Source organism: Chionomys nivalis, chromosome 19 (assembly GCF_950005125.1).
Source record: "Chionomys nivalis chromosome 19, mChiNiv1.1, whole genome shotgun sequence".
Lineage (NCBI taxonomy): Eukaryota > Metazoa > Chordata > Mammalia > Rodentia > Cricetidae > Chionomys > Chionomys nivalis.
Window position 1 is genome coordinate 32117420 of NC_080104.1, and position 24563 is coordinate 32141982.

General features: G+C 48.5%; 1 protein-coding gene across 9 annotated transcripts in view; it reads left to right on the top strand.

The window, feature by feature from the left end:
- Inpp4a (inositol polyphosphate-4-phosphatase type I A) overlaps positions 1–24563 on the top strand; it is a 109883-nt gene that overhangs the window by 78446 nt on the left and 6874 nt on the right. For 4 of the 9 annotated variants that reach the window (XM_057751936.1, XM_057751937.1, XM_057751934.1 and 1 more), the window contains 11 exons: positions 1185–1368; positions 2531–2749; positions 3614–3869; positions 7277–7309; positions 10601–10773; positions 11666–11789; positions 14019–14145; positions 14458–14598; positions 16444–16541; positions 18797–18909; positions 20091–20245. In XM_057751936.1, coding sequence (XP_057607919.1) covers positions 1185–1368; positions 2531–2749; positions 3614–3869; positions 7277–7309; positions 10601–10773; positions 11666–11789; positions 14019–14145; positions 14458–14598; positions 16444–16541; positions 18797–18909; positions 20091–20245 — 1623 coding nt within the window. The remainder of the gene's footprint in view (positions 1–1184; positions 1369–2530; positions 2750–3613; positions 3870–7276; positions 7310–10600; positions 10774–11665; positions 11790–14018; positions 14146–14457; positions 14599–16443; positions 16542–18796; positions 18910–20090; positions 20246–24563) is intronic. The other 5 variants (XM_057751940.1, XM_057751941.1, XM_057751938.1 and 2 more) reach the window with 2 other exon arrangements.

Consider the following 24563-nt stretch of genomic DNA (forward strand, 5'->3'; position numbering starts at 1 on the left):
GGCAGTTTGGTTTGTGGTGTTTGCATGTTTACCCTGTAGTCCAGAAAGGGCAGTAGTGATTTCTTTCTGACTTACTCCTGGGTCTCTCTGGAAAGGTCTCAGGTGTCTCTTGCCTCCAACAAGTTGGGTAGGATGTGGTGAGGGTGAGGGTGGGTCACTATTGTTCCTCATTCCTGGAACTCAAGGTCAGCCCTTCATTTCAGAAGGAAAGGGACTACATTCTGTCCAGAGCTCAGTGTTCTTAACTCCTAGGAGACCTCTGCATTGGGGACTTTTATGTCTCTTCCGTATTTTCTTAGGCATCCTCAGATAGTCTGAAAAAATTAATAACGTTTGTTTGATTGAGACCTGAGCAAGAGAAATAAGCTTATCGTTGCCATCTTGGATGGCCATACATGCTGACCCACCCATGAAGCTAGGGCATGTGGAGCTGGTCCCTCAGAAGCTCCCGATTATGCTGGCAGCAGCTGGCCTTGCACTTTGACGTCCTCTTTCCATATACATTTGCTGCTTGGTGGTGAGCAGCCAGGGAGGAGGAAGGACTGGGCTTTCAGAGGTATTGAGGTGTTGCGCCTGCCTCTGTTGGCAAGGTCTCTACTTTCTCTTATGGAATGTTGTTGTCAACGTAAAGACGTCCTATAACAGGAGAAAAGAGTCCCAGTATTGAGAACTTGCTGTGGTTAATAAGTATATGAGATAAAGATGTGGGTTTGCTCACAGGATGGCCAAATGAAGAAGCAAGCATTAGAGTATGGTTTTTGGTTCTTTGTCTTTTTGCTTTGTTTTAATATATAGTCCAACATCTATTACAGTGTGGTAATTTGATTCTTTCTGGTGGAAGCAGACCCCAGATCTCTACTGAAAGATTGCTTATAAGTTAATAGATGAAATTTCTAGATAATATCCCAGCATTGGGTAATTATTACAGTGATATTCCAATGTATTATAGACATGTACATGCTTGTGGTAAATATGTGGACATGTACAGATACAAGTGCACATAAAAGTCTTTGTCTTCTATATGTATATTTTATACTTCTTCTTAGATAAAAAGGATCTTTCAAGAGTGACCTTTACCCATCAGAGACTAAACTTTGTCAGGAAGATACCCCTTTATTTTAGGGTTAGTTGTGGGTGGGGTGGATGACTTTGGAGAGCTCCTTAGGACCTGTTGTTCCTTTTAGTACATCATCTAGCTGCCAGTCCATAATCTACATACCACAGGACATCATCCGAGCCAAGGAGATCATTGCCCAGATCAACACCCTGAAAACCCAAGTTAGCTACTACGCAGAACGACTCTCAAGGGCGGCCAAGGACAGGTCTGCCACTGGCCTTGAGAGGACGCTCGCCATCTTGGCAGACAAGGTAGGAGGAGCTGCCCAAATGCATGTGGGGTAGAGAGATCCCTTGGATTTCTGGAAACTACTAGACCACCTAGGGCCACTCAAGCATGCCTAGAGCTGGTCTTAAGAGTAGCATTGTGATGACCTTGAAGGTTTCTCTTTTATGTCCACTACCTACAAAATTACTGGGAAGTTTGGGGATCTGCCCATGGTCAGAGCCCAGGCTATGATTCTCAGGTGTGACTTGAAGCCAGTGTGTTGATGTGTCTTTTAGCAAGTAAATCTTCGCATTTTCTTGGGGCTCATTGCACACATTAGCGTCCTTAGTGACTTCCTAGTCAGCACCTATGTAGCAATTATTCAGACATAATAAATGAACTATATAATCTTATTGGCTTATACATAATTAATTTTAAAGAATCTGTTTAACTGTAACTCAGTCCTGATTAAAAATCTGCATTCTGAATACTGCATACTGTCAACTTCTGATAGATGGTGATCCTATTACTCCATCTCTTTCCCTTCGCACACAGATTCTGATTACACCTCTCCACCCACTCCTGATTTGCTGGGCAGGAGCTCTTGTTCCTGCTCAGAATGTGTTATGTTCTTCATATGAGTTTTCACAGTATGAAGACAGAGCAGGACCACTAAGAAAGGAAGCTGTAGTTGTCAGCAGTAAAACTAGGAACGACAGAGCTCCTGTTGCAGTCTCCAAAACCAGAAGTGCGATGCCAAGAGTCCAATAGCTCAGAGTCTGGAATATTAAAAAATGCTTTAATAGTTGTACCAAAGTAATGTGTGACCAGGAATTAGCCCCTGGGAGGCTGGGGCACATTCCACCATGTTGTCAAGGCTGGTGCCCCTTGCTCTAGTGAGCTGGGGTAAAAGACAAACATAGCCAGAAAATGTCAGCTAGGATTCCTCAGCTCCTTCTCTTCTGTCTTGACCACTTCTGCGATAAACAGATCTTAAATAGACCCCTGTGTCCTCTAGTCTCCCAGGGAATTCTTGCTGAGATTGCCCCTGCCAGGTCACATGCTGCCTTTGTCTTCAGGTACCCTAGAGAATGCTATCCTAGTAGGTTCTGTGGAACAGGATGGGTGGCAGAAACCTTGGCCTTAGCCTGTTTTCTTCTCCAAGAGAAAGCATGCTTAGCAACCCTGACTTGTGTGTACCCACAGACCCGACAGTTGGTCACTGTCTGTGACTGTAAGCTGCTGGCCAACTCCATCCATGGCTTGAACGCAGCACGGCCTGACTACATCGCTTCCAAGGCCTCCCCTACCTCTACTGAGGAGGAACAGGTGATGCTTCGGAATGACCAGGACACCCTCATGGCCAGGTGGGCAGGGAGGAGCAGCCGATCTTCCCTGCAGGTGGACTGGCATGAGGAGGAGTGGGTGAGTCTGCTGCCCCTGCCTGTGGCCCTGCTGCTGAACTGTAAAACTGCTTGTGTCTTCCCTCACAAAGTGCCTAAAAGGCCAGCTCCTTTGTTGGCGAGCTCCAGGTCTGCTTCCCTGATGGCTCTAGGCCTCTTGATACTGAGACATAGACTATTTCTAGACCATAGAGGGTGTAAATTGTTCGTGATTGCTCTGGGAGCCTGGCCTCTCTCAGCCCTCTGCTCACCCGTTGCCCCTTAGGGCTCTTTGTTTCCAGATGTAGGCACTCAGGTGCTCAGGCTCCTACTGCCCCTGACATGTCACTTTGTTGTCCCAGAAGTGGCCAGAAGACTGACTCCTTGTCTCTTTAGGAGGGGACACATGATACTTGTCATTGTTGAGGCTTCTGCTCAGAGGTATCCTGTGAAGCACTGAATTATTAACCAGCAGCAAAGTGTTCATCTAGCCCGGGCATCCTGTGGTCTGCATGGTTTTCTGCAGCTCACTTCAGACTGCGCTCTCCTCCCAACTCCCCACCCCTGCCACCAGCTGTTTCCACTCCTGTCCATCAGAAGGAGACCTCAGTGTGTGGTGATTATAGGTGGCCTGCAGTGGAAGGAAGCCATATAGGAGCTCTTAGTGCCTGTGGCCTGTTGGCTGAGACTGGAAGGCTGTCTGTCTTCCGTAGAGTTGGCAGCCAATGTCTGCCAAGCTTTTAAGTCAGTGACCACAGGCGGCAGATTGTCTTTGAGAAACAAATCTGTTTTGAATGGCGATTTAGACATCATCAGACTGGGTCTAGGGGAGAGATAGGGGTAGGCTGTGTTTTGTTCTTGTTTTTCTGTTGCTCAAATTGACCCAGACAATCTTCTTGGTTTTCAGGAGAAAGTGTGGCTGAATGTGGACAAGAGCCTGGAGTGCATCATCCAGCGGGTGGACAAGCTGCTGCAGAAGGAGCGTCTTCATGAGGAGGGCTGTGAGGATGTTTTCCCCTGCTCAGGCACCTGCTCCAGCAAGAAAGGTAACCGGGACAGCCAAGCCTACTGGATCAGACCGGAGGACCCCTTCTGTGACGCCCCCTCCTCGACATGCCCCTCCTCCATGCCCACTGCTGCATGCCATCCTCACCCAAACACACGTGCGTATGCATCCACGCTTCCCATGCTGCCTCGACTTGTGCCTCATCACGTCTGTGTGTCCGTGTCTCTGATTCCATGCCCGCCTCCCCCAAGCAGACTACAGGGGAAGGCTGTCAGGCTATGCAGGGTGTCAGGGGGAATCCACCAGCAGATAGGCAGGGTGGAGGTTCCTGTTGTCTTTCCATGCAGCTGGAGCCCACTGAATCTGCATCGCCACCATGGGCAGATTGTGCTCTCCTGGGCCACGGTGTCATGACTGTAAAGTCTTTTCAGGTTTGTAAGCCAACCTGAAAACCTGATGGGGGCTGGATGCAGATGTCTCTGTGGTGTTATTTTTGTTGTGTTGGGAATGGATACACTGATAAAAAAAAAAGTGAGCTTTGTAGGGACGATGCTGGATGAGGGGTGCTTGCAGCTTCACAGGCTCTTTTCATTGGCTGGCATACTCTTATCCAGCAGAAATATGTTGCTGAAGGTCTTGTAACTCAGTCAGATGGCAGGGAAGTTAGACTGACCTGTTTGACCCCACTCTTAGAGGGGGACCTTGAGTGTAGAGTACACTTGAGAAAGGGACACAAGGCATATTGAGTACTGCCCTCAAGAAAGCTTAAAGGCTGAGGACTGATGTGTCTACAAACAAGTAGATCCTTGTCCTTCCTCTTTCATGCCTCTCACCTTTTCTTCTAAAAGAGCTGAAGAAAACTTGGGTCAAGTCATCTGAGCCCTGACTGCATACCAGCTTCTGCCTTCTCTTCCCTCTCCTTGGGGAGCTTTAAACTGCAGTAAGGACACCCAAGATGTGCAGGGTTAGGGTTCGTGTGATGAGGACTCTGAAATTCTCACTTGACAGTGGCCATTGAAGGCAGAATCTTGCGCCTTTGCCAGAGTTCCCCATACATCCTTCATGTGTTGCGTGTCCTTTGCCTTCTGTCTGTCTGCATTGTGTCTAGGGCACTGTCCTACTTGAAGCTCTGTCTCAGCAGTGTCCACGTCATCTACTTTTCTATCTTGGGGGATTACAGCTGTCACCTTTCCAAGCCTGTGACTGATTCATCGAACTAGTTTGTGTCTGTTTTGTTCTCATTTTCCTGTTTATTTTTTTCCTCAAAGTTCATTACTTACTTCTCTTTAATCTTAACTTGTCTGTAGAGCTAGGGATATAGTTATGTGGTAGATCCCCTGCCTACTGTGTATGAATGAGGCTACTTCAGGACTGAAGAAGAAATGTATATGATTTTATTTGTAACTTTAAATAGTTTCTGCTGATACAGAAGAAAAATGGTTAGATGGTTTAGAATTTAGGAGCTAGTGTGTTATGTGATCAGGCTGTCTGTCTTTGTGTCTCACTTGTCTGTGGTTCTTGTCCTAGTTAGGTTTCTATTGCTGTAATAAAGACCATGACCAAAAGCATCTTGGGGAAGAAACAGTTTATTTGAGCTTAGAGCTTCTAGTCTGTCATCCAGGGATGTCATGGTAGGAACTCATTCAGAGACTATGGAGGAACACTCCTTGCTGGCTTGCTCAGCCTGCTTTCTTATACAGCCCAGGAGTGGCACCACCCAGAGTGGGCTGGGCCCTCCCACATCAGTCCCTAATTAAGAAAATACCCTAGCCGGGCGATGGTGGCGCACGCCTTTAATCCCAGCACTCGGAGGCAGAGGCAGGCGGATCTCTGTGAGTTCGAGACCAGCCTGGTCTACAGAGCTAGTTCCAGGACAGGCTCCAAAGCCACAGAGAAACCCTGTCTCGAAAAAACCAAAAAAAAAAAAAAAAAGAAAGAAAAGAAAATACCCTATGAGCTTGTCGACAGGCCAGCCTGGTGGGAACATTTTCTCAAAAGCTGAATTGTTAGCTAAGAGCTGTGTACACCCCAGCCTCATGTAACCCAAAGATCACATACTGAATTGTTAGCTGGGAGCTGTGTATACTCCAGCCTCTTGCATTCCTGAGAGCACGTGCTGAAGTTTGCCAGTGAATAGGGAGAAAGTCCATTGTGGTCATCAAATCTCAAAGGACTCCATGACTTAAGACCAGCTAGGGGCCACCACTCCGAGAGCACCCGAGGGGCATCCTTTTTCCTCTGGGGCTGGAAAGTATGTTTACCAAATGGAATTGTCCCCTAGTAGACTACTGCCAGAGTGGACCCACACACACACCCCGAGATGAGCACAGGTATTCATAAAGGAGGCTCCTAGATTCTCTCCCTCATTCATGACTCAGAGTCCTGGAGGAGAGGTTATGGTGTGGTAAAAGTAAATAAACATAAAAACACGTAGTTTTTCAAGGCTTGGAATAGTTCTCATTAGCCAGATAGAGGCTAAAAATCTCTGGCCGTATTATTTCACACCCTTGAGTGTTCCTGGTCTTAGGGTATGAGTTCTGGCCAAAGAGGCCGAGCTCTTCAACTTACAGAAAGTCTTACATTTTCTGTCCCTCTCATCAGTTTATGAAGTCATATCCAAATACAACGGAGGAGGGACACATACTTAGTCCCTCCTGATACCCCCTAAAGCTCATCCTGGCTAGTCCTGGGGATCTGAAACCTTCTCATGTTGGTTTCCCATAGACATCCTTTGAACCGAAGTTCAGACACAAAATGAAATCCAATTTTACTCTTTTGATGCCTTTTCAAACTGTCTTTTCTCAGATGGCAAATCCATTTAACTAAGAATTTTACCATTTTGAAGGGAAATGTGAAATTGAAATGAGTCCATCCTAGTAAGACTCAACAAAATTAGAATTAGAATCAAAATTGGTATTCTTTGAAGACCTTGAGGGACAGCCTAACTGGAGGGACAGTTCAAATGGAGGGACAGCCCAGCTGGAGGGGGACAGTCTAGAAGAAGGGCAGCCCAGCCGGAGGGATGGCCTAAGTGGAGTAGCTTTCTAATTGGAGCCATCTTCCAACCACACAACGTTTACATTTAGTTGAATTGGGTTTTAAAGACTGGTATAATGTTCTTTTGGCATACTGGTTTATCATTGGGCCTTACCAGTTTGGAGCGCAGCAGTAGATCTTGAACTCTGGATTCCCCAGTGAGTCAAGGCAGTGGGCTCCAGCGTTGACATGCAGACTTGCTTGGTCAGTTTGTCTCATTTGATGTTGTAAGCTAACATGGGCTCCATCACTGCACCGTCATCAGTGTGGCATCTGTGGCATTGTGTGTGTTGGTTCACTCACCTTGAAGAACATTTTATGTTGAAGTGTTAGCAACATGGATGTTGACTCTGGTGAATCAGCGTTGTTCACCACTGAGAGGGCTCAGCTGCTCACAGCAGCAGGCATGCCCTTGGGAAGCTGAGTAAGAGGCCCCTGAGCCCAGGCCTCTTCTCTGAGACTGAGTTGCTCATGTTTGAACTGTGTGCCGCTCCTTAATCATCCCTGTTGCCCTCCATTTCTGTGCAGATTGCAGCCCCCCTCCTGAAGAGTCCAGTCCAGGTACGTGGTTTCCGCTCAAGGCTCCTGCTGGTGTCCTTTAAATATTCAGGTAGTGCTTGTAGCTCAATTATCTAAGATTGTTTTGTGTTGGGAAAATACCTTAGGACTTCCTTTGTTTTGAGGCTTGGTAAAGGACCAGCGGGACTGAAGGAATTACGGCCTGAAACAGGCTGCTAGACACATTGTGTTTTTCCTTCTGCATCCTAAAGCCTTTTCAAGTGATTTACCTCTGAGTGCACTGGGTCCTGAGGTGGGTGATGTGATTTAGAAAGCTACATGTTTGTGAGTGTTTCTTGCACATTCACCAGAGCTTTTGCACATAGCTCTGAAGGTGCAGCTGGATGGTTTGTATCCTCTGGGTATGTGGTGGTGTAGCATCCTCTGCTCAGCTTCTGAATGTAGCTTTAGAACTCTCACCAGACATCAGTCCAGGCTTCGGTTGGGATTACTGCTAAAAATGAAATCTTTCTGCTACCTTTTTATGGAGAACCTAATGTCCCTGGTTCTAGCTCAGGGGTTGGCGAACTATAGTCTTGAACTAAATCCTGGCCACAGCCTGCATTTTTATAGTTTATTGTCTGTCACCTGGTGTTCTGAGTTAGTACAGCAGAGACTCTGTTGCCCTCCTCGGTGAGCTGACCCCTGATCTAGTTCCCAGTGAGCTCCCTGTATTTGGCTTGTGGTTTTCTCACAGTATGCATGCGCCTCTCTTCGCCCAAATAGTTTTTTACTCTAAAAAATTATCTGCATGATCAGTCCAATGACTTCCTATTTCTGAGTAGATGTGAGGTGGGAAGACACCTGCTTTATATCTAGAGTACAGCAGACAATGGGCACAGGATGTATAGAGTCAGTTTCACCCACTGACAGCATCGTGAGTCCACTTATTGTGGCTACCTGGCAGCAGTCCCAAGCCTCACTGAAGTAGTATCTAGCTGGGCTCGTCACACCTTCCCAGTTTGCCCTCCATCCCTTTTATAGTTCTCTCTCCCCAAATGTCCGGTGCTGCAGCCTTGAGTGGGTCTTAGATCCCAGTATCAGATAAACCCTCAGGGTCATGAGCCTTAGTAGATGCACAGCTAATACAGCAAGTCTGGGACCATGGCCAGGAATGAGGACCAGAAGGGGTGGCCTGTGAGCCTATGGCAGGAGCTCAGGGGCTCCTCATCACTCTGGTTTCTGCCTGGCTTATAGAACTCTTTTGCTACTTGGGAAGCACTGGTGGATTTTCCACAGCTGATGTGAGTTTCTATTCATACTCAAAACACCTACTACCCTCTAGCTCCTGCTGTCTCCTTGGCAGAAGCAAGCTGGCTGCTGCAGATAGTGGCTTGAGAGTCAGTCATACAGGTACCCGTTCTTACAAGGGTTCTTGGCCTCTGTGTGGGTATGATGAGAAGGCTATCAGAGACGCTGGACATGGTGGCTGGTGGCCTTGTCGGATACCGTCTGCCAAGTGTCACACCCACCCCCTTGCTGTGTCATGTCACCCGTTTTCCAAGACAAGTCTTGTACTGCCCTTTAGCCATTTCTTCTCTACCTTCTTTCCAGTTTAGCAAATCAGTCGTTCTTATATGAGTTTCATTTCTGAAAAAAAAAAATGATTAAAGTGAAAAATTCATATTGGGGAAACTTGGCTTAGTTAAAACAACTTAATACTTTGATTATTTTCAGGTTAAAATGTCCATGGTTATCTTATGAATTGTCTATGTATAAGAATTGGAAAAGCAAAGTAAAAATGACTACATTTGATCTAAGCATTTCAATTCTTGCTGAAGAGCAATATTTGGGGAACAGAGGGAGCTTGTTTGTTGTTGTTTTGTTTTTGCTTTTGTTTTTTGAGGTTGAATATTAGTATATAGTCCAGGCTAGCCTTGAACTTGTCATCCTCCTGCCTCAGCCTCCCAGGCCCTGGGGTTATAGGCGTGCTCTACCATACCTGGCTTATGAAGAAGATTTTTACTGACTGCTGTTCTCAAGTGTCATGCTCTACTCCCTGGTTTTCATTGGCCATTTTAGACAGACTGTTGGCAGAGTTCTTCAGAGAAACCAGAAACTGGAACTTGGTGTCTGAGGAATTCAGAGGGAGAGTGAGGTCTGGGAGCCTATCTAGTGCTTCTCTCTTATTTCCCAAAAAGGTATCACATGGCTGAGGGGTCCAGGGCCTTGCCTGTGTTCCCCACTGCTCCACGGCCAGGCCTGGAACTCATATTTTCCACTTCTCAGTCCAGTGTTCTTTGTCACTGTGTCATATTTGCTAAGACCTTTCTGCTAAATTTAAGCCTTTTTTCCATTACAGACATAACCCTGTCCACATGCAGTGTGCATATCCATTTAGATTACTTCCAACCCTGGATTGTTCTGTGTACTGAGTCCACACTGGCCTGTCGCTGAGTGTGGGCAAGTTCCTACACACATTCTTGGAGTTAAAATGCTAGCCAGATGGCAAATGGGCAGGGCAGGTCTCCCTTCTCCAGTGTGTGTGAAAGACAGAGGCTCCCTCCGGGTGCAGCTGCTGGTCTTGAGGCTCAGGCACCTGCACTCCATCCCTTAGGATGTGCACTGCCGTGCGCTGCTTTGGAGTGCGGCTTTACCCAGTAGGGATGTGCTGGTGCCTGGTTTTGGATGTGACGTGTCTTTTTGATGTCTTCCAAAAAGGAAGGGAACAAAGGCAGCCCCAGAGCTGCCCCTAGCCTTGCTCTTCCCCTCCGAGGTTCTATTTATAAAGGGCTGTTTTGGTGCAGGGTCAGAGTCCCCTTACATTTCTGAAAGAAAACTAAGTGGGAACGTGGGTCCAGAGGGGTGGCAGGAGCAGAGTTGGCACTTGACTGTGAGAAGGGCCATGGCATGCCCCTGTGTGTGGGCATTCCTTGTGGAGTAAAGGAGCCCCATGCTGTGGAAGGAGATTGGCTCTTCTTGCACACAGAATCTGATTGTGGCTATGTCATGACCCGCAGAAGCTTCCTTTCTTGTTGTTTTCCGCAACTACCATAGTCTTGCCTATTGAGGAAGGGGTCACTGGTAGTTTTAGGGTGTCTGGTGTATGTGGATGACACCAGAGTAGAACTGCTTCAGCTTACCACAACAGTGCAGACAGAGGGACGGAGCAGAATTGACTCTGGGCAGAACTTAGTGCTACTTTTCCAGGCCATGTGGTGGGGCAGGTAGGCTGAGAAGGTAGAGAGGGGCTGAGGGGCGAGAGAGGATGGGTAGGGGTAGGGAGCTTCTGCTTTACATGACCTCCTGGAAGCCTTTCTTTCGAATTCTAACACACCCTTCACTCGTGCGCAGGTGAGTGGAGTGAGGCCCTTTATCCCCTGCTGACCACCCTCACAGACTGTGTGGCCATGATGAGCGACAAAGCCAAGAAGGCCATGGTCTTCCTGCTCATGCAGGACAGTGCCCCCACCATTGCCTCATACCTGAGCCTGCAGTACCGCCGTGACGTCGTCTTCTGCCAAACTGTAAGCCCCAGAGGAAATAAGGGAGGTCAGGGCACCTTCTACCACAGAGAAAACAGACTCAGGCCCCCTGCCCTTCCACCTTTACTTGTGGAAATCACAGGTGGCCTTGTTTCCCCAACCTGTTGCTTTTATGCTCACTTAGTAGAGCGGCACAGGAAGGAGACAACTTACTGATGACTGTTTGTCCTCCTGAAGAGCTAGCTCTGACAGGAGAGCCCAGCACCAAGAGGCAATGGCAAAGGCCTCTTTGTCGCCTTCATTTTTTCTCCAAGGGATGTGACCGAGGGCCACATGGGTGCTCGTCAGTGCAGTTGAAAGGGCAGGCACTCAAGTTCTGTGGCTTGTCACAGGGCTCCATCTAAAGATTTCAGTTACCATTCAGTGAAGAGGTGAGAGGACTCTCCCAAGTTCAAAGATGCCAGTAGTGGAACTAATGATGTCAGTAGCTTGGTAGGGGGCTGGTGCTCTGTACTTCTCCCACTGATGCTGGGAAGCCTGTTTGATGCCACAGAAAACCTCCCTAAGGAAACTAGGCAGCTATATTCACTCTTCTTTCCAGGGTTGGTGTGGGTCTGAATAGATAGCCCTTTCCCTATGGGGAATTGATTCTAAGCTTCCAGAAAGTTTCAGTTCAGGAACACCCCCAAGCAGGTCATGTCAGAAGCTGAGCCAAAACCAAGCCCACCTTTGACAGGTGTTGCAAGATTATGGTGTTTAGCACCCTCTCCATAGCCTTTGATTACTGTGGTCCCAGCCCCTAGCTCTTCCCTGAGGGGGAAGAGATACTGCTGATGTTCCTGGAGCAGTGGAAACAAAGGGACCAGGGCATGTGCTAGCTTCTGCTTGGGGTAAGAACGCCTGTTCTACACACTGTTCCTGTGCCTCCCCACAGCTGACAGCCCTCATCTGCGGCTTTATCATCAAGCTGAGGAACTGCCTGCATGATGACGGCTTCCTGCGGCAGCTCTATACCATCGGACTGCTGGCCCAGTTTGAAAGCCTCCTGAGCACCTATGGTGAGACCCCAGCTTGGCCCAGGGCCACAAAGGTGGTTCTGTTTGTGCCTCTACCCCTTCTTTCCAAATTTCAATGAGTCCAAACATTACTAGGATAGAAAACAAAAACCAGGTGATAATCCTGCAGCTCTGTATTCCTCTTGGTTTGCAGGGGTGATGTTAAAATATCTTGATGGTCTTTCCAGTGAACATGGATGATAATTTGGGTTTCTTCTGAATTGCTCCCATCACTGCTCTCTGGTGCAGAGATACCTGTACACTGAAGACATTTGTAATTCTATGAGCTCCTTTCTCTAGCTGAGAAGAAGAGTTGCTGGGTCAAGGGGAAGGGATGGGCAGAAACTTAAAAGCTGATTCCATATTGCCCCCCAGACTTGTTTTCCATTTATTTCTTTCAAGAAGATGAAAATGGACTATGTGACAAAAGTAATTTTTTTCATTTTGGGATTATAGGGGTTTTTTATTATTATTACTATTTCTTCTTTCTTATACTAACCCCAAAATTTATCTCCTTCCTTTCCTCCTGGTTGCTTCCCACTCCCTTCTCTCTCCTCCCAATTCACTTCTCCATTTCACTTCAGAAAAGGGCAGGCCTCCCAGGGATATCAATCAAACATGACATATCAGGTTGCAGTAAGAGTAGGGCCCTCCCCCACATATTTAGTCTGGATGGGTCAGCCCCGTAGGAGGAAAAGAGTTCCAAAACAGGCAAAAGAGTCGGGGATAGCTCCTGCTCCCACCATTGGGAGTTCTACAAGAAGACCAAACTACACAACCATAGCATAAATGCAGAGGAACTAGGCAGACCCATACAGACTCCCTGGTTGCTGGTTCAGTCTCTGTGGGCCCCTATGAGCCCTGTTTGGTTGATTCTATGGTCTGTGTTCTTGTGGTATCCTTGACCCCCTGGCTCCTCCCCCTTTGCCACGGGATTCCCTGAGCTCCACCTAATGTTTGGCTGTGGGTCTCTGCATCTGTTTTCATCAATTGCTGGATGAAGCCTCTCTGATGACAATTGGCCTCAGCATCAATCTATTAAAGAATCATTTCATTGTTGTTGGTCATAGTGTTTTTGTTTTTGTTTTTGTTTTGGATTTTTCGAGACAGGGTTTCTTCGAACTCACAGAGATCCGCCTACCTCTGCCTCCCAAGTGCTGGGATTAAAGGCGTGCGCCACCACCGCCCGGCTGGTCATAGTGTTTTTGTTTTTGTTTTTGTTTTCCAGTCAAGTTTGGTTCTATCCTAGGTCTCTGGGTCATCCAGCCTCTGGGTCCTGGCCCTCCAGACAGTGTCAAGAGTAGACTTCCTCCTGTGGCATGGGTCCAACTAGACCAGTCATTGGTTGATCACTCCCACAATTTCTGCACCACCCAGTACATCTTGTAGGCAGATTTGTAGGTCAAAGATTTTGTGGCTGGGTTGGTGCTCCAGTCCCTCCACTGGAAGTCTTTCCTGGTTTTAGGAGATGGGCATATCCGTATTCAGACACCATATCCCCCATTACTAGGAATCTTAGCGAGTGTCACACTTCAGATTCCAGGGAGTTTCCACTGCACTAGGTGTTTACCTTGTCTGCAAAATTCCCAGTTCTAGTTGTCTCTCCTAGAACTCTCTCTCCCCATCCTCCCCTGACTGATCCCTTCTGTTCTTGGCCACCTGAGATATTTCTTCTATTTCTCCTCTGGAAGATCCATGCATCCCTCCCTTGAGCCTTCCTTATTCCTGTGCCAATGTATTCAAGGCTGTTCCCCATTTTCTTTTCTACCAGGTTCAGTGTATCTGGTTTTATGTTGGGGTCTTTGATCCACTTGATTTTTGTGCAGAGTGATAAATATGAATCTATTTGCATTCTTCTTCTTCTAATAGCCATACCACCCTGAATACACCCAGTCTCACCAGATTATGGGTTTTTGATGAGGTATCCAGCCATGGCTGGTGGACAAATTTGCCACAGCAAAACAGTTTTACTGTTTTTCTTCTCATCCTTGAAGAGCTGGCATAGCTTTTTGAGGTTCCATGCACAAAAAGTTTGAGAAGGATGGAGCCCAATCCCCCACCTACATTTGCAATGTTGTTATGTGGTCAGTGGCGGATTCTCTCACAGAGCACTGTGTCGGGAACGGGGCTCAGAGAGTGCCTCCCATCCATGCCCTTAACCCTCTGCTCACAACTGCCCTGGGAGAGTAGCAGGCCTTGACATCACCCTTCTCTCTTATCAACTCCTCTCAGGAGAGGAGTTGGCCATGTTGGAGGACATGAGCCTTGGAATCATGGACTTGAGGAACGTGACCTTTAAAGTCACCCAGGCCACTTCGAACACATCAGCTGACATGCTGCCAGTCATCACAGGAAACCGGTAAAGAATCATGTGTTAAATATTCCAGTCAACAGCAGTGTGGTTAATTTGTGTGTGTCTCAGGACACAGGACATAGTCTGCCTTGCGCTTTGCTTTTATTTCATTTTATTTTATTTTTCTGTTTTACTCTTTTAAAACATGGCATACAGTCTTCCCCCTACCCATACCAATTTCATAATTTCTCCTTAAAGGTGTGGGTGGGCACTTGAGCCACAATGGCCAGAGTGTCGCCCATGGCTCTGGAGTATGCTTTGGGTCTGTCCCCTACTCGCAGTGTCCTGACCTCACCCCTACTTTTCTCTCTTCTCTAGTGATGGCTTTAATGTGCGAATCCCCCTGCCAGGACCACTGTTTGACTCCCTGCCCCGAGAGATCCAGAGTGGCATGCTGCTGCGGGTGCAGCCAGTCCTCTTCAACGTGGGCATCAATGAGCAACAGACACTGGCTGAGAGGTGTGTGCCATTCTCCTGGTGCCTTTGCAGCTGGGTGTTTAGTGTCTGTGGAGCTGTGGGTGTGGGCTCACCTCCGCTTGGGAAATACACAGTGGTTGCTGGGAGATGTAGTATGACTTTTAGTAGAACAGGGCATGATCAGATGTACATGCTAATTAGGTCATATTGCTGCCCATGGGTAGAAAGGAGTCAAGGGAAACATGAGATTGTTGCTGAAGAGACTGGACCACAAGGCAATGCCATGGATCTGAAAGGCAGAGCGTGGTGTAGTGTTCTGAGAAGGGGAATCAGTAGACTGAGGCCCTAGGCTTCTAGATTAGACAAGTGGGTTGGTGCCTTCTCTGAGCAGGACAATGGGGAAGATGGTGCCTGGGCCTAGGTTGAAGCACCAGCATAGGAAACAGAGCTCTCCCAAGGTAAGAGCTAGAAGAATCTAGTTTGAGGAGAGTGGGCCTTTTGTGGGAGCTCCAGCTGAAGATGTCCCAGGAGAGAGAGTGATGTTCCCTGCATCCAGCTGCTGCTAGGCAGTTTCTGGAAAGGACTGAGACAAGTCCAGGTGCAGTGAGCAGATGGGGTAGAGGAGGGGAATGTGCATGTTGGGTGGAGTCGAGGAGGGGGCAGCTTTGGCTTGGTTTGCTTGCTTGCTCCGGCAGCACACTTATAAGTTTGTTTTGCTTCTGAGATGAAGGGAGACTGCACAGAATGGAAAGATGCCTCCTTCCCCAAGGGATGGCTCCTAGATGCCTGCTAGACACAAGTGTGGGTACCAGGGTGAACAGTCTGAGGCTAATGCTGGTATGGCATAGGGCGGGGGGTGGGGGGTGGACTGCACTCAGGGCCCAGGTCTCAGATTGCGCAACTGCAGGACTCTTCCTCCTCCCCCTTCCTTTTAACTATTCACCACCTTCCTTGCAGGTAGCATCCATTGCTTACCTCATGTATTTGGTATAGTCATTCTTGCAACATGTAGTGGGCCTAGGTCAAACCCACTTGATGAGGAAAGAGCAAAGGCCCCAGCCCAGCCCAGAGGGACAGTTAGCATTCACACAGCAGAAGGTGACTTAGATCCCAGCATAATCTCCTTATTCCTGGCTCTCCCATTGCTATACTCTTTCCTGGGTTCCTTTGAGGCAGGAAGACATGAGAACTGTAAGCTGAGAGCCTGTGACACTCAATGGACCTTCCAGTTTCTGAGCCTCAATGCTTTTGGCCACTTTTTGTTGCTGTGACAAAATACCTATAAAAAGATTTAAAACTTAAGAAGTAAAGGTTTATTTTGGCTGTGGTTGCTGGTTCCATTGCTCCTCAGCCTGTGCATGTCAAGACTGGAGATCATGGAGTAGAGCTCATATGGTGGGCAGAGTAGCTCAGCCCATGTGTCTGAGACAGGAAGGGTCAGAAGACAAAGCTGACCCTTTCAAGACGTGCCCAGTGTCTGTCTCCTCCAACTAGACCCCAGCTCCTAATAAAGCATTTCCTGGAAACTTAGCAGTGAGTCATCAGGATTCAGTCACTCTCTCTGGTGCCCAGAGCCCAAGCCTTCCACGTGTGAACTTGCATGGGGAGACTGCTTACCAAACTGCAGCAAGTGCGGATGCGGAACCAGTGTCCTTTTAGGCACATCACTCTTAGGCGTACCTGTAGTGAGTTACAGTACCTTCTGCTTGTGAAATCTGTCCCCAGTGCTGTAGGGATGGCTTCATCCTCAGGAAGGAAAAAGAGACTTGGGGTTTGGACTTGCAGGTTTTCTGCTTGGGAGAATCAATCCTCATAGATTTCTTGTAGCTTTCAATTTGTTAGAGGAAGATGGCATGGCCCTTCTGCTGATGTCTGATTCTCTCCAAGGTTTGGAGACACATCCTTACAAGAAGTCATCAACATAGAGAGTTTGGTGCGGTTAAATTCCTACTTTGAGCAGTTCAAGGAGGTTTTGCCAGAGGACTGTGAGTATTTCTTCACTCATAACTTGTTTCCACTGCTTGTGCAGTCTTCATTTTGGATGCTTGAGCTCCAGCCCTCTGCTCTCTGATCTGAATGCTGCCTTGTGCATTCTACTGCAGCAGTATGACATCCATGTGTGTGCACAGAGCCTACATGGATAGATTCTCCACCCTCACATATGTACATGGCATTGCATCCCACCAGGAAAGCTTCCCCAGTGCTGCAGTCCCTGCTTCCCTCTTCTGCAGCTGATGCTCTTCTGCCATATATGGCATAGCATTTTCTGCCACCATATTCTGCTTCTCACTGGTACTTGCTGTGGAAGACTGTGTGCATCTTCTGGGAGCACCAGGGGTTCTTGGAGGCAGTCCAGGGGTTCTGCATGAGCTGTCTATGAGTTTATGTCCCTGGCATGTAAAGCAAGATGCAGAAAAGACACTTCATATGACCCTGCCATAGTCCCCCAGAGCAGTGGAATTCCATGATGTACTCATGTATGGTTCTCTGTTCTCCATGTGAGGACACATCAGAGAGGGTTCAGGCAGCCACAGAACTCAGGAAGAAGCCCAGCGCTGCTCAGTATAACTTATAGCTGTGCAAGTCTTCTGACATCATCCCAGTAAACTCACTGAGCCTTTGCCATGTTTATCCCCAGTGAGACAGCCCCTGCCTCTTTGGGTACCGCACAGAGCATACAGACACCATCCTTGACTGGAGATAAGTTTGGTTTCTCTTGTGTGGGGGATGGGTCTGAAAAGGAGTGGTGTATTGACTGGGGATATAAGCAGGCTTCCCTCGCATTCCCTTAGAAGGTGACAGGAACCCTAGACTTGAGAAGCGATGATGAGACAGCAGTGTGAGAGCATTGCAGGGTCCGCTGAGCCAGGCACCAGCCCTGCGTGCTGTCCCATGTGCACTGTTGTGAACCATGAGGAGTCAGCGTTAGTCTGTGTGTCCAGGGAAAGGAAAGGTTGCCTGAAACCTGTATTCCTAGTCAGTTAAGAAGGACCCAGGAGAAGACATTGGCAGTCATTTGGCTGTGCTCATTTGGGAAATAGGAAAAAGCTGCCTCTGCTTGGGCTCCCTAGTGTGCTGGTTAGACTGGAGGAGGAGACACAGGCTACAGGAAGCCCCAGGAAGGCAAGGGTGTCCCCTGAAACATTGTTTTCTCTGTGACCCTCGCCTGCTGCTGATATGGCATGGTCAGGGGAGGAGGTACACTGCAAGGTTCTGACTGAGGCCCTGAAGCCAGCAGTCTGAGAACTTTAAACATATTGCCCTTAAGCATATGGATCCTTTCATAGTGTCTTAGTCAGGGGTTCTGTTGCTGTGATAAAACACCATGACCGAAAACAGCTTGGGGAAAAAGGGGTTGTTTCAGCTTATACTTCCACATCACAGTCCACCGTCAAAGGAAGAGGCCACGGAGGAGGAGCCTACTGTTCCCCATGACTTGCTCACCCTGCTTCCTTATAGAATTCAGGACCACTAGCCAGGGGTGAAATCACCCAGAGTGGGGTGGACCTCCCACATCAATATCAATAATCAGTAAGACAGTGTGCCACGGACTTGCCACAGGCCAGTCTGACAGAGGCATTTTCTCAATTGCGGTTCTCTATTCCAAAACAACTTGGCTGGTGTCATGGTGACATAAAATTCTCTAGTACCCCTCATAATACCTTCAGAAATGGTTCTGTCCCAGGTTTCTTGGGTAAAGCAATATGACATGGGGGCTAAAGAGGTCCTGCAAGGGCCTGGAAACTTCCATAGTGGAGGAGGGTTGCTGTTAGGATTAGTGGGGTTAGGGATCCCTGGTCCATTCAAAAATTCTTCCTTCAAGTGTGAGTTGTGGTCCCTCATAGGAGGCTGCACTTGACTCTCCCAAGGTTTCTGTCCACTCCCTAGTCAAGACCCATTGTTTCAAGCACCCTGCATTCCTGATGTGGGTTTGGAAACCAGGCATCTCACCCTCACTTCTTGCTCACTTTGCCCCTTAGAGGGGCAAGAGGCTTGGGTAATTATAGTTCCTCTGACATCCCCCTCTCCTGCCTCTTTGGAAAACCAACAAAAGATAAAAGTCACTGCCCTTTGATGGTGGCCATAATAGCTGTGGAGGAAATTCAAGGATCAGCATCCTGGTAGCCATATTCAAATCCGCAGCCACCTTTCTCCCATACCTGCTGTGAAGCAGGAAAATACTTCCCCAGAAGTATCTTTGAGTGGATCCCCTCTGCCATGGACTCCTCTTCTCTTCCAGGTCTACCTCGATCTCGGAGTCAGACCTGCCTGCCAGAGCTGCTGCGGTTTCTAGGACAGAACGTCCATGCACGCAAGAATAAGAATGTGGACATTCTCTGGCAAGCTGCTGAGGTACTTGTCATGGTGCAGAAGAGTTATGGTGCCCTTCCAATAGCCACCTTAGCAAAGACAGGCAGGTCAAAACCCCAGCCAGGGAGGAGAGCGCAGATCCCTCCCACCACAGGACGCGAGGAACAGTCAGTCCCTCATAGGTTCAGGGATGCTGGAAGACACTGAGCATCATTGCCCAGGAGTTCGTTCTGATTGGCTGCCTGCATTTCCACAAGAGACATGGGGTCTGATCTGTTGTCCTCTTAAGAAGCCTGAACACTTTGTGAGGTTCATAGGGAGTCTGTGGCTACCTCTCAAAGCTCCTTATAGAATTCTTTTTTTTTTTTCTTCTTTTTTTCGGTTTTGGTTTCGGTTTTTGCTTTTCGGGACAGGGTTTCTCTGTGTAACTGCCCTGGCTGTCCTGGAACTTACTTTATAGACCAGACTGGCCCCAACTCACAAAGATCCGTCTGCCTCTGCATCCCAAGTGCTAGGATTAAAGGCGTGCACCACCACTACCTGGCCCTTATAGAATTCTTACTCTGCACTGCCGCTCAGACCTCCTCACTGCCCCAGCACCTGCGCAGCTGGTATTTCCTCAGAACTTCAGTCACAGAACTCCAGATCTCCACTAAAAGCTGGGGTATCTGAACTCATCTGCCTCTCATGCTACGGAAGTATGTCCTGACCTATCCCAAGATCTGGGACTAATGGCATACCCATGACATTCTATCTCACTGCCTGGCCCGAGGAGGACCTGTGAGTGGCATGTGTCCCCTGGCTGGGTTATCCTGGGACCTCATTCCTTGGGCTGGATGTGCCAAGAAGGCCCAGGCATGACTTAGAAGGGATAGCTGGTAAGGGTTAGTGCAAAACAGTGATGCCCAAAAGTCTCTAGAAGGAATGTCCCTTGAGAGAATATACAAGGGACAGTTCCCCTAAGGAATGGGGGTGCAAGATGGGCAGAGATGAAGTCAGGCTCCTCAGGTAGCAGGGCCCTCTAAGAACTTGTTTGGAGCTAACTTAGGTTCTGATACCAACTCAGCAGGACACAAGAGTTGGGGAGCCAGGCAGTCAGGCTAGGACTAGGCCTGAAGTTACTGCTAGTGCTCCTGCCAGACCTGTGGGGTGCCACCTCCCCTTGAGGGTGTTGCCTTTCTGCTGGCTTTTCTCTCCTTAGAAGAATCATTTCCTGTTGGCAGGTCTGTCGCCGCCTTAATGGGGTCCGATTCACCAGCTGCAAGAGTGCCAAGGACCGCACAGCCATGTCAGTGACGCTGGAGCAGTGCCTGATCCTGCAGCATGAGCATGGCATGGCCCCGCAGGTCTTCACGCAAGCCCTGGAGTGCATGCGCAGGTGAGTGAGGGCTCCTGTCAGGCTGCACCTGCCCAGCCCACCTGTGCTCCCTTTGCTGTGTAAACTGCAGATGAGCCCGTAACCCTGAGTTTGACCACTGCTCCAACTACTGACCCTGTCAAACTCAGGTGGTATTCTCTTAGAAGGCCAGGAGGACAGCCAGCACTCTTTGAACAGAACTGTGCTGACCCCAGAGAGTGGTGGGCAGGCTGGGGATCAGACAGTTCGATAAGGATGGGGAGCCACGCTTGCTCAGCAGGCAGCTGCTTTTACATGTGTATGTGTGTGTTGTATACCCCCAACGCCAGTGAAGGAACTGTGTCTGCAGGTTGCACTGGTTTGCTCTGCTACCTCTCTAGTAGTGGACGAGTTTGCTCTCTTGAGCCAAATGCCCAGTGAATGTTTCATGGCGACAGCTGTCTGTGTCCCCTGGCCACCTCCCCCTAATGATGTCCTGATTCTGAGACGGCAGATGTGTTAGCAGAATGAAACCCAGAGTTCAGATTGTCCTCTGTTGATGGATGCCTTGTTTCAAGCACTGCTGGGAAGCTCCCTACTTCGCATACCAAAAGAAAGGATAAGAAACCTGGTTTTCCTGTCTCCTTTGATGTAGTCACCAATGCTGTTAAAGTCTTGTTTCCAACAGTCACTTCTACTGAATGTTCTGTATCATTTGTCCTCTCACCAAATTCTTTAAAGTGTTCAATTCTCTTATCCTTTCTATATGTTTCTGCCATTTGACCTTCTCACAATGCACAGAGTGATGCCCAAGCTCATGTCTCTTGATAGCAGCACAAATGGCATCATTTCGTTCCTGTTTTGTCTCCAGGTTCATTTCAAACCCTCTGTAAATGTTCCTAGCACTCCATGCCTCTGTCCTTGGTAATGGAAAAGCAATGGAGTCTTGGAGTCATGACGGGTCTGTATCCAGAATCTCCGTACCCTTTTAGCGTCTATACCAAATGTGATCTGGTTCTGAGGGGAACAGCTCTTCTATGCCCCATTGTGCAGTAGGGGGAAAGGCTGATCTAGAGAACCACAGATGTCTACCACTGAGGAAGTGAGGATGACCCAGACAGCAAAGGCTGGCACCAGTGTCCTAGGGGCTACCTCCAATTGTGCCCCCCACTATATCCCAATAATAATGCAATAAACTATGTCCCTATCAATAGATTAATCCGTTGGTAAAAGCAGAGTCCTCAGGTCCCAATTCCCTCTCAGTGGGACCCACTACCTGGGACCCATATCTTCAGCAGGTGAGTTCTAATCTGTTTAGCAGCCACAAGCTCTTTAGCCAGCTTTACCTGTGCCTCATTCTGGGAAAATCTGAAAGTTTTCAAACCTTTTAGCTCTGCTTTTTGTTCCCAGTTCTTACCATTAATCTGGCCAGCAACACCCGTACACCAGCTTGAATAATGGGCTGCTGTGACTCCTTCTGACAGATTATTTATACCATCACGGGACAAGGGCAAACAAAATATAGAGAAATTCTTTGCCAGAATGTAATGTGGATGGCCTCTAGTCTGGCTTCCAGTTGAGTCTGTTCCCATCTGAAAGAAACCTCTTGAACAAAGTCTTTACTGTCCCCATTTTGTTTGACATACTGGACATTCGAACCTCTGAGTTACCCACTGAACTCTGCTTACAGCATCCTAAGGGTTTATAGGCTGTTTCTCCAGACTCTTCTGAGTTCCTCCTGTGAGCCAGTTCCAAAGGCTTCTGAGTGATGATCCAGTGCAGTCACTGTACCCCACTTCCCCAGTAACAAACGTGTATTGGTCAGTGTCCCATTGCAGTGACAGCACACCTGGGGAAGGAGCAGAAGGGAGGAGGATTTGGCTCATGGTTGGAGAGGTTCAGCAAGTTTGTTTCTTGACTGTGGGAAGGCAGAGTATCCTAGCAGAAGGGCATGGCAGTGCATGGTTGCTCACTTCACAGTAAGCAGAACCCAGAGTGACAGAGACTGGACAAGATGCACCTTTTAAAGACACATACCTTTGCCCTTGCTCCAGTAAACAAGCTCCCATCCATGTTCTGGTCAGAAGCTCTAAACTCAGTGAGCCACACACAAAGGAGCATGGAAGGAGGGGTGAGACTTGTCGAGAAGGGTTCCCACAGGAAGAGGGAGGGGCTGGATAAATGTGACACTATCTCAGCAAACATAAGGTAACGTAAGGCTGTTGAGATGGCTCAGTGGGTAAAGGAGCTCGCCCCCAAGCGTGATGACCCGAGTTGATCACTGGGACCCACATGGTGAGAGCCAACTCCTGAAGTCATATGTGCCCCCCACCTCATGCGCCTGGCACATGCACAATGAATGTAATTTAAAATATTTTAAAGACACATACTCTACTGTCCTACACCCTCCAACCAGGCCGTCTTCCACAGCTACCACCTCCCAATCTGGTAGTTTACTGAAGAAGGCCGAGCCCTTGCCAGCCACTTCACAGATTCCCGTCTTTTGAACACTGCTTGTACTGGAGCCCAAGCCTCCGTTAACACATTATCCTTTGGTGGAGGAACACGTCATAGCTAGACTGTAACATCACATTTGACATGCCATTCTTTACGTTAATAGTCCCACGTCTTTGTAGAGCTCTAGCAGTTTGAATACAGGTTAGTAAGTTGCACTTGCTCAGTGTCCTGGAGTGTCTGTCATTCCTGTCACCGTTGTCTGCTCAGTGGCCCTTAGGGTTGTTTGCTGTACTGTTTATGGACCCCACAACCGTGAGCAAGGAATGACCTTCTTCCTAGGAAATGAGCATATTCCCTGCTCTCTTTCTCTGCCTCATTCAACCCATTCCCTCTCTGTAGCCACAGCATTTCCTAGGATCTAAAATCTCTACAGCAGGCATACTTTAGTTGAACGATTATTTTCTACAGCCATTAATACAGAACAAAGCCTCTGCCTGTCCCACTAGCCTCAGCATAGCGACTGTGCTCGCCACTGCCCTCTGCTGACCCTGAACGCCCTGGGCCCTTGCCGCAGGCCTTTGTTTTCAGGCGACACAATCGCACCCGACTTTTCTGGATTCGCCCCCGTGGTGAAGACATGTTCTGTTAGTTATCTGCAAGCCCTGTGGCTACAGTGGCAACCAGCGCGGCAGCACACCGAGAGCCCTAACGAGCGCAGCGGTGGACCCCAGCAGAATCATTGAGTACATGGTGCAATTGGCCCTCTTGCTTTCTCACTGTGTCTTGTCAGATGAGAGAGTAGAATATACAGTGGGAACAGAGCTGATTTGCTTACTCTTGGAGGTGTGCGCACACACACACACACAGGCACATATACACATGGAAATAATAACAATAATAATTGATCTGTAGTGGTGCAAGATGAATTCTTGTACCAGGACCCTTTTCAAGTCTTCAGTGTGTAGGAACGTGAGGTTGGGTCTAGACTCACATACTCAATTCCTGTAAGCCATGTGGGCTGAGCCTAGCACCCTTCTGGCTTTGTGCTAAGGATAATGGCACAGGTAGAGGTGGCCTTCTATCCCATGTTAGGAACTGAAGTCCCCCTGGACGGCCACAATGACCCACCAGGAACCCTGGCAGACATTGTAATCATCCGTCAGTGCTTGCCAGCTTGCACAGTGTCCCCCATCAGAAAAGCCCGTTCCAGCAGGGCCAGTCCCGAGCTTAGGGCTTGCAGAAAGCCAGGCAGAACACAGCTGCAGGAGGTGTCTTGAGCCCCTGCCTACCCATCTGCAAGCTGTTCTTTCAGAGTGCCTGCCATGCCCTGAGACCAGAGTCCGGGTTAGTGCTGCTGTTTGCTAGCAAGGGAGGATGTGGGTCCTCAGCCATGTGGTTCTGGATACCCTCCCACCTCAGTGTCCTTCACGGTTTTGGTACTGGGTCTTGATCCCAGGACCTAGTGTCTTCTAGCATAGTTACCGCTGAACTACGCTCAGCCTCCAGAATACTCTCCTTTAGGATTAAAATAAGGAAAAAATCCCAAACTTCCAATGTGAATTTGGTTGACTCGGTTCTGAGGGATCATCTAGAACAGTGTCTTACAGAGGTGGAGACAAGATGGCTACACCCCTCCACCGCTCAAACTGAGACTTGAGGCAGGTCGGGGAGGACACTGCCCTGGATTGACACCCAGGGAAATGAGTTGTGTCTGTGTGACTGCTCAAGAATCAGCTTCGTACCCACCACTGTACTCCCCGTCACCTAGGCATCTGTGAGAAGGTCAAACCCCATGGTTCTTCATGTTCAGCTTGCTTCTCAGAAATGCCCGTCGCAGCATGTGGGGCATGACGGGCGGCATGGAGCTGTGCGTGGCCAATTGAGAGAGGGTGAACATGAAAAC